Source organism: Pipistrellus kuhlii, unplaced genomic scaffold (genome assembly GCF_014108245.1).
Source record: "Pipistrellus kuhlii isolate mPipKuh1 unplaced genomic scaffold, mPipKuh1.p scaffold_m20_p_13, whole genome shotgun sequence".
In the NCBI taxonomy this organism is placed as follows: Eukaryota; Metazoa; Chordata; class Mammalia; order Chiroptera; family Vespertilionidae; genus Pipistrellus; species Pipistrellus kuhlii.
The window spans coordinates 10,809-19,812 of record NW_023425438.1 but is presented as its reverse complement, the minus strand read 5'-3'; the positions used below and the strand labels follow the sequence as shown (position 1 = coordinate 19,812).

At 66.5% G+C, this 9,004-nt stretch overlaps 1 protein-coding gene across 1 annotated transcript; it reads right to left on the bottom strand.

Moving 5' to 3' along the window:
- Positions 1-746: 746 nt before the first annotated feature.
- On the bottom strand, positions 747-8,704 carry SLC66A3 (solute carrier family 66 member 3). Its single transcript, XM_036434631.2, has 7 exons — positions 8,469-8,704; positions 6,132-6,214; positions 5,976-6,045; positions 4,664-4,721; positions 3,327-3,447; positions 2,557-2,598; positions 747-2,094 (listed from the first exon to the last, which is right to left on the bottom strand). The coding sequence occupies exons 1-7, from the start codon at positions 8,609-8,611 to the stop codon at positions 2,003-2,005; spliced, it is 609 nt and encodes a 202-aa protein (XP_036290524.1). The 5' UTR covers positions 8,612-8,704; the 3' UTR covers positions 747-2,002.
- Positions 8,705-9,004: the final 300 nt, after the last annotated feature.

Sequence of the window (9,004 nt, the reverse complement as noted above, 5' to 3'; positions counted from 1 at the left end):
CTGAAAAACATTCAAGAACACCTGAATTGTGAGTGATTATTATAATATTCATTGCAAATTTATTTGTTTTTTTATTAATCGTGGCCTGTGGGGTGGTTCCGGTGTTAGATGCTCGGTAGTAATCGGCCCTGTCGTTGAGCGCAGATAGAGAAGGTGGAGTTTGGCAGGAGCCTGTGATGTGAGGGGCGTGCAGAGCTGCGCTTGGTGCTGAGGGTAAGGGAGGCCAGGTGCCTGCGTTGTGAGCAGTGCCGACTGCGGGGGCGGCAGCATTGCTCCGCTGACCTGCGTTCTTCCCGGGACACGGCTCGGCGCCCACGGGCCAGGCCACGCCCTGAGCCGCAGGGGAGTGTTGGCTGCCAGGGCCCTTGGGGACCAGCCAGGAGGCGTGTGGAGTGAGGGTCCACAGGGGCGCCTCCTCCCCCCCCCCAAAGGGAAAGGGGAGGCCACCACCCCGGGCACCTTAGAGGAGTGCCTTCGACCGCGATAAAGAGCTAATAAGAACCAGAAGCCACTATGGATACCAATCAGATTGTAACTGCACACGAGCAAGGATTTACCTGATTTTTAAAAAGGGACAACTATGATTTAAGAACTAGAGTGAGTGATTTTATTTTTAAATGGCATGTTTCCGTTCCTGCTGTTCCCAAGCAGTCGTTCTAAAAGATTAACCACAATCTGTATTTTCAAATGGCTCTTTACAGCGTTGAAAACCACTCACATTGAAACAGTTTTAAGACTCAGCAGAGTTCAAAATTGGAAAGTTTATTTTACACAGGAAACCAAAACATCTAAATAGTATCATTTACTTACTGCATATATGTATATACACACCAAAATAATGCCATTCAGTTGCAAGGGGAGAAGAGTTTGTTCAGTGTTAAGCTTTATAAACTTTTATAGAAAAATACCATGTACATAATAATCTTGTCATGTTTAGAATATGATACTGTAATGAGAATAAAGCCCATAAGTATTGCCAGAACTCAGCAATACTCTTTACCACGTATATTTTCAATACACGAAACCTGGTCAAGATAAGCTGTATTTTGTACCGAATTCTAAGAATGGCTGTGGCCCCTGTGAAAATGGCAGCATTGCCCGGCCGGGTGAGTCAGTGCCTGAGCTTTGTTCTGTGAACCAGGATGTCCCGGTTCGATTCCTGGTCAAGGCACATGCCTGGCTTGCAGGCTTGATCCCCAGAGGGAGGCATGCAGGCGGCAGCCCATCAGTGAAATTATTCTTTCTCATTATCGATGTTTCTATATCTCCCTCTCCAGAATCAGTAATATATGTACGGTGTGTGTGTGTCTGTATAAGTACTACTATATATATATTTTTTTAAAAGCAGTTTTTAAAAAAAGGCAGCATTGTGCTTAAATCAGAATGTGAGAGGCTTCATCACAGAGATTGCATTTAATAGCCCGTTTGTTAGGGATTACTTAAAGGCACAGCATGAAGGTAAAGGACTGAGTTGGCATATGAATTCAAGCCAGTTCCGTTTCTGCTTGCCTGACTTAGACTGTGATGCCTAAGCAGGTATTACATTGTATTACGATACCATAGAGCCATCCTGTCTTCTCTGCTGCGATTAGACACTCGTCCCCGAGAGTGAACCCCCCTAGTGATGGATCACAATTCTCCTTCTGACCGAGCAGAACCCCACTAGGCGCTCATGTGTGCTGTGGAGAGAGGGGACTTGTTCCTTAAAAAATTCTGAAGCTGAAAAATGGATGCAGCCAGCTCTTTGGAGAGAACGTAAAAGCCATCTCCCAGTGGTTCTTGGGATGGTTCCCATTAGCCACCAGCCTCAACTTGACCTAATAAAGTGGGGGAGGGGGTCCTTTTTAAACATGTGTTTGAATGGCTCACGTCTAAAATACCTTTGGCTCCAGAGATCCAGAAACGACTGACTAGTTTATAAAAGACTTCGATTTAGCAATGAGCTCTTCTTTCCTTTGGTCCGGTCACTCGAAGTCCACTGTGTGTCAGAATTACGGATCCATCATTCGGCCTTGACACCCGCCTTCCGGTATCGGAGCACGGTGGCCGTCACCCACAGGTTCAACGCCAGCATGATCACAAAGCGCACGAGGACTGGCGTCGGGCAAGAGGAGGAGAAGCGTATGTTAAAGGCCGTGTTCACATCAGAGAACAACCATTTGCTCTAGAAGCCTAACCAGGGCTTCACTCCCCTCCCCCTCAGAGAAATGAGACTTGGAACAACGCTGGTCCCAGATGTGGTCCCAGATGCTTCTGGGAAAAGGACCTCCCGTGGTGACTGCCGTCGGCCCGTGGCTGACTGGGGAGAAGGATGCATCCTCTCCAGCGTGTCACCGGGAGGAATCTGGCTGAGGAGGAGGATTACGGCTGCCCACCCCCTCCCGTCACCTGGAGTCTCAGGGCAGTGAGGGGTGTCTCGCACCGCATGGGAAGGAAGTAATCCTGGGAAAGCGCCAGGCCTCGCGGGGCCGGCGGGCCTGCGGAGCCTGCGGCATGGACAGACGGAGGCGGCAAAGGCGCCTTTCACGGGGAAGAGGCAGAGAACGGTTTGCTTACTTGTGAGGTCATTGGTGGTCAGCAAGGTGGTTATGATTCTTGCTGCAACAGAAAATTTTCGGCAATCAGTACCCACTCGCTTCTCAGACAGCTGGGTGCTTAGCTAACATGGTCCCGTTTGACAGACGGGGCTGGATGCTCGCTGTTCCTGGCAGCCTTGGCCGCACAGCACCGTTTATGCCGTGTTTCACCAAGCGGCAAAGGCAGCCATATCGCCGCCCCCCACCCCCCGCACCCCCCCAGCTTGGTGGAAATCTCGTGGACACAGTAAGCCCTGCAAAGGCTCACTGAGGGAAAGCTCCCGTCAGTACAGCCCGTTAGGTCACTGACGCCGCCCCTGTTGGATACGCAGAGGGGGGCGGGGCGGGGGGCGGAGGGGTGCGGGCAGGGGGCGGAGGGGTGCGGGGCGGGGGGCGGAGGGGTGCAGGGAGGGCGGCGGAGGGGTGCGGGGAGGGCGGCAGGGGTGCGGGGCGAGGGGCGGGGGGCGGAGGGGTGCGGGCAGGGGGCGGGGGGCAGGGGTGCGGGGGGCGGAGGGGTGCGGGGGGCGGAGGGGTGCGGGGCGGGGGCAGGGGTGCGGGCGGGGGGCGGAGGGGTGCGGGGCGGGGGCGGGGTGCGGGGCGGGGGCAGGGGTGCGGGCGGGGGGCGGAGAGGTGCGGAGGGGCGGGGGGCGGAGAGGTGCGGAGGGGCGGGGGGCGGAGGGGTGCGGGGCGGGGGGCAGAGGTGCGGGGCGGGGGCAGGGGTGCGGGCGGGAGGAAGGGCCCCGCTCTTACTGGCGCTGGTGTAGGCGGCCAGGCCCCAGGTGAGCGCGCTCACGGCGCCCGCGTCGCGGGCCGCCCACAGGCACTGCAGCTGCGCCAGTTTGCTGGCGGCGCTGAGGACGGTGCACAGGTTCTGCGGGCGGACGGGCGGGCGGGGTTAGGAGGGCGCCGGGGGAAGGAGCACCGGGACGGACAGGCCCGGACGCCACCGCGGCAGGCGGACGGAGCCCGTCTGAGCCCGGCGAGGCCCAGGCTGGTGACAAAGGCCACTCGAGACGCGTGTTTAACCCCCGGCCCCTCTCTGGGGGAGCACCTGCTGCCGGGCTGGTGAGAAGAGAAAGGTCAGGGCTGGCCCCGCGGCTCATCAGCTCCCCCCCCCCTCCCCCATAAGAAGCGAGGCCAGGCCGCCCGGCTGCTGAGCTCAGCGGTTGAGTCTCAAACCTAGGAACCGAGAGGTCGCGGGTCAGTTCCCAGTCGCACGCCGGGCTGTGGGCTCCACCCCAGTGCGGTGTGCAGGAGGCAGCTGATCCATGACTCTCATCACTGGTGTTTCTCTCCCCCTCCCTCTCCCTTCCTCTCTGACATCAGTTTAAAAGGGTATTTTTTAAAGAGAGACTGGCCTGTTTTTCCGAGCAGAGCCCGGGGGAACAGGCCGCCTGACCGGCAGGCTGAGGCCCCGCCCTGCTTCTGGCCCCTGTAGGAGCCGCGTGGTGACACCAGGCCCCGCACCGCCGGGAGAGCCCGCGCCCGGCGCCCACCGCTCCACATCCCACTGCGGCGCGGGCGGCGCAGAGCGTTTCCTTCGGGGACATCACCCGCCCGGCCGACCTCACGGATTCGCCTGCCTGTGGGCAGGCTGCCCTGCCCCGGGGTCCGGCCCGGAGCGGGACCGGAAGGAAGAGGGCGCTTAGCTGCCGGGGAAAGGGGGCGAGGCGGGCGGTGATGTGTGCCCTCTCTGCTGGGTGGAGACCCCCCTGCCACCCGGAGGGACCTGTGGTCAGATGGCCCCTAACCCCCCCCCCCCCCACACACACACACACCCCGGTTCTCACGGCGTGCGCATCGGGGCCTTCGCCGGGAAGGAGGAAGTGCCAGGAGAGGGCGCAGTACCCTCCTTCAGGACCAAAGAACGCAAGTGGCCACTGTCAGGACTAACGGGGCCGGAAGCTCTGGCTTCTGCTCGGCCCCAGCCTGGTTCTCCGGGCGCCAAAGGGAAGTAGGTGCTCCCTTTGGTCGTTGCAGAGAGCAGAGTGCTCCGAGGGGCGGGCCCTGCCCTGGTCCCCGCCCCCTGGGTGCAGGCGGGACCTTTGGTCGTCAGGACCCTCGGGCGGCTGCCGGGGCGCACTCACCATGGCCAGGTCCATGACCCACTTCCGCAGGGAGAGGAGGAACCAGGATGCCACGAACCTCGCCGAGTCAAGGAAGTGGCCGTGCTGGCGGCTCCCGCAGCCTCGCCGGCGCCGGTGCCGTGGAAACCCACCCGACCCCAGGGAGGACCGGCAGGCTTGGGAAGACCAGGCAGCCCCGTGCTGTGCCGGGACCGGGAGCCGAGCACAGGGGCAGCCGATGGCAAAGGCACAGCGCCCGCCCCGTTCGCTCCCTGCTGCAGGCGGAGGCCCCAGGGGATGGATCTTAGCTCCCGGCTTCCTCCCGACGCCGACCCCGCAGGAGGCCGAGCTCAGCTCCTACCAGGGGCTAAGGTTATAGAGCAGGCGCGTCCTGCAAAACCCGTCACTGAAACTCTCCGCTGCCCCCTCTTCACGGACCCGTGTGAAAGGCGGTGCCGGCAGCGGGCAGCAGAGCTGGCGGCAGGAGGAGCGAGGATGCTGGGCTCAGACAGCACAGCTGGGGACGTGGACAAGTGGCCAGGCCCTGAGACCACTGTGCACCCCGCTCCACTCCGCAGAGGGGCTTCTGGGAACAGCCTGGGGCCTGGCCGGGCCCTCAGACCCTGGAGGGGCACCGGGAGCCGCCTCCGGGGCCGCGGCAGCTCAGAGGGGGCCGGGCCCTGGGGGCGGGGGGCGGGCACAGGGCACTGGGCACTGGGCAGACAGGCCGGCAGACCTCCCCTTCTTCTCTGGGGAAGACCGGCCACAAGTGCCAGGTGAGGCCGGTTTAACCACTGCCAATCGGAGGCTGGCCTGGCGCTTTGAGGCGGGGCGTCACCGGGAGCGCGGGTTTCCCCTGAGCTGAGCGCCAGGCCCGGCTGCCGGCAGACGGACGGGTCTGTGTGTCTCAGGAGCCCCCCCCCCCTCGCCACGTCTGCACGAGGGGCCTGACCTTGGCCGTGAACCCGCTGCGGGAGCCCACCGGCCGCGGACAGGTGACCGGGGGCGTCAGCGCTGTTAATGCCAGACGTTCGCATCCCCCTGACCTAGATCCCAGGGGACGTCTGTGGGGGAGAAAGCCATCGCCCCAACAGGAAAGGCAGGCCTCGGAGGGGGGTGCTTCTGCTCAGCGGCCCCGCGGGGAGCCCCCAACCGCCCACAGGGCCGGCGGCCAGCGGGCCCCACCCCCGGCTGCGGAGACACGGGCTCCACGGGGTCTGCCGGGGGCATTCTTGTTGGTGCAACTGGAAAGGGGAGAGGGGTGACGGCCTGCGGATAAGACTCATCCCCCCCACTCCCCCACACACCCCCACACTCCCCTGCAGAAGGATACAGGGCGAGGTAGGGCGCCGCCCGGTACACGTTCCCGCTGAAGCGGAACACGCAGAGCAGCAGGATGACATCTGTGGGGAGGGAGAGGCTGTGAGAGGAGGGGGCCCAGGGCGGGGGCGGGCGGGTGGGGGGGAGGAAGAGAGAGGTGGCTCCTTACCTTGTGCGATGAGGATGGGGTACTCCAGGTAGGTGAGCAGCGGGTACTCGTAGTACACCTGGTACCGGAGGAACACCAGGAACCTGGGGAGCGGGAGGCACCCTGAACTGGCCGCCCTGATGCGGAGGCGGCCACACCCGGAGCACAGGCCTGAGACCATGGCTGCCGGCGGGGTGAGGAGGAGGAGGAGGAGGAGGAGAAGGAGGATGAGGAGGAGGAGGAGGAGGAGGAGGAAGAGGAGGAGGAGGTGGAGAAGGTGGTAGAGGAGGAGGAGGAGGTGGTGGAGGAGGAGGAGGAGGTGGAGGAGGAGGATGAGGAGGAGGAGGAGGAGGAGGAGGAAGAGGAGGAGGAGGAGGAGGAAGAGGAGGAGGAGGAGGAGGAAGAGGAGGAGGAGGAGGAGGAGGTGGAGGAGGAGGTGGTGGAGGAGGAGGTGGAGGAGGAGGAGGAGGAGGAGGTGGAGGAGGAGGAGGTGGAGGAGGAGGAGGAGAAGGAGGAGGTGGAGGTGGAGGAGGAGGAGGAGGAGGTGGTGGTGGAAGAAGAAGAGGAGAAGGAGGAGGTGGAGGAGGAGAAGGAGGTGGAGGAGGAGGAGATGGAGGTGGAGGAGGAGGTGGAGGAGGAGGGCAGGGGTGGAAGGTTCACGTCAGGGTCTGAGGTTGTTGGTGCCTCCCTCCTGAAGGCTCTGGGGGGACTGCCCGGGCATCAGGATGGCCGCCTAGAGCGACTTTCATGGAGGACAGCAGGTGGGCAGGTTAGCGATGGCCAGTCTGCCTGTCCCCAAAGCCGGCCATCTGTCTGCGGCTGTTCCAGGATCAGCGAAAGTGGCAGCAGAGGCCTGTCCGGGCCCACCCTCCCATCCCCAGCCCCCTCCCCGCCCCTGCCAGCTCCGGTCCTCTGTGCCAGTCCTCGCATTGGCATCGCTGGTCCCCGGCGCTGGTGGTGGCCCAGGTGCTGTGAGAGGGTGACCGGGAGGGCGGTGAAGGCCACGCCCTGACCTCCTGTGTCCCGGGAGGTGGCGGCGGGCGGGGAGGGGACAGGCTCCTGGCCCCCGGGCACCTGCCCGTCTGCCTCCCGGTGCGGGCTCACTCCTGTCCCCCCTCTGCCAGGCCTTCCGGACAGCCTCTCCCTGGCCGGCCTCCCCCTCCACCCCGGCCTCTGCCTGCCTCCTCCCAGACTGGCCCCCATCGGCCCAGGGCTGCCCCTCCGGGTGCTGGAGCCGGGCGGCCCCTCCGAGCCTCGGGAGAACGGGGGAGGGAGGGGCGGGCTGGCAGGACAGAAGCGGGGAGGGAGGGCCCAGCGGGGGGAAGGGGCCGGACCCCCAGGTTTGCGGGGTCAGAGGGTCCCCTCACTCCAGTCTTCCCACCCAGTCTTCCCAGTCTGCGAGCTCCTCTCGGCCTTTCCCCCGGGGCCAGGGCACCCGCTCCGGCCCTGCAGGGTGAGCCCTCCGCCCGCCCTTCAGCCCAGGCCCCCCTCCGTGGCCCCAGAGCCCTCCACCCTCCCCCTCCACCCCCCACGCCCGCCCCCCAAAACGTGGGGTTTAAAGTCACAGCCCGACCCCCGTCTGGCAGGTGAGGACCCCGGGTCTGGGCGGGGGCGCGGCTGGGGCGCGGTCAAGGTGACGTCACCTGGCCCTTTGGGGCGCTGGGAGGTGCACCCCGCGGCGGTCCGCCCCGGGCCGGGCGGCTGGTCTGCAGACTGAGCAGGGCGGGGCCGCCTGTGCGGGGGCGGCCCCTGCGGGCACCCTCCCCCCGCACCGCCCCGGCCCGCGGGGTCCTGGGCCCCGTCCCGGCGGAGGGGCCGCTCGCTGGGCGATGGACCCCTCTCGGCCCATTCGACGGAACCCATTCGAACCCGAGCCGCGGGGCTGCGGGCGCCCGCGGACCCGCACGCCGCCCTGTGGCCCGGACGGCGTCCGAGGGCCCGGCGGCCGCTGGTCCCCGCGGAAGGGAGTGACGTGGTGGCCGGGCCGGTGTCCTCTCTGCGGAGGGTGCGTGGTGCCCGCCCCGCAGGAGGCTCCCGGGCCCCTCCCCGGCTCCCGGGCCCCCCTCCCCGGCTCCGGGCCCCCCTCCCCGGCTCCCGGGCCCCCCTCCCCGGCTCCCGGGCCCCCCCCCCGGCTCCCGGGCCCCCCTCCCCGGCCCCCGGGCCCCCCTCCCCGGCTCCCGGGCGCCCCTCCCCGGCTCCCGGGCCCCCCTCCCCGGCTCCCGGGCCCCCCTCCCCGGCTCCGGGCCCCCCCCCCCGGCTCCCGGGCCCCCTCCCCGCGCCCGGGCCCCAGGCAGGGCGGCGGAGGGAGGCGGCGGCGGAGGGAGGGAGGCGGAGGAAGGCGGCGGAGGGAGGCCTCACCCCGCCAGCTCCAGCAGCAGGCTCGGCAGGCTGAGGCCCCGCGCGCTGCGCGCCGCCAGCAGCGCGGAGACCTGCGGCAGCTTGAGCGCCGCGCACACGGCCAGCGTGCTCCAGTTGCATAGCCCCAGCAGCGCCGCGCGCATGGCGCCGGCCTCCGTCCGGGGGCTCCGGCCCGGCGCTGCGGTGCGAGGGGCCGCTCGGCGCTCGGATGCTGGGCTGGCGGGTCCTTCCGCCTTCCCTGCCCCGGCCCCGCCCCGCCCCGCCCCGCCCCGCCCGGCCCGAGCCCGATCCCTTCCAGCCCGAGCCCGCCCCGCCCGGGTCCGCCCCGCCCGACCCCGAGCCCGCCCCGCCCGACCCCGAGCCCGCCCCGCCCGAGCCCGCCCCGCCCGGGCCCGCCCAGCCCGGGCCCGCCCAGCCCGGGCCCGCCCCGCCGGGGTCCGCCCCGCCGGGGTCCGCCCCGCCCGGGTCCGCCCCCCCCCCCCCCGTGTCCGCCCGCCGGGTCCGCCCCGCCCGGGTCCGCCCCCCCCCCCCCCGTG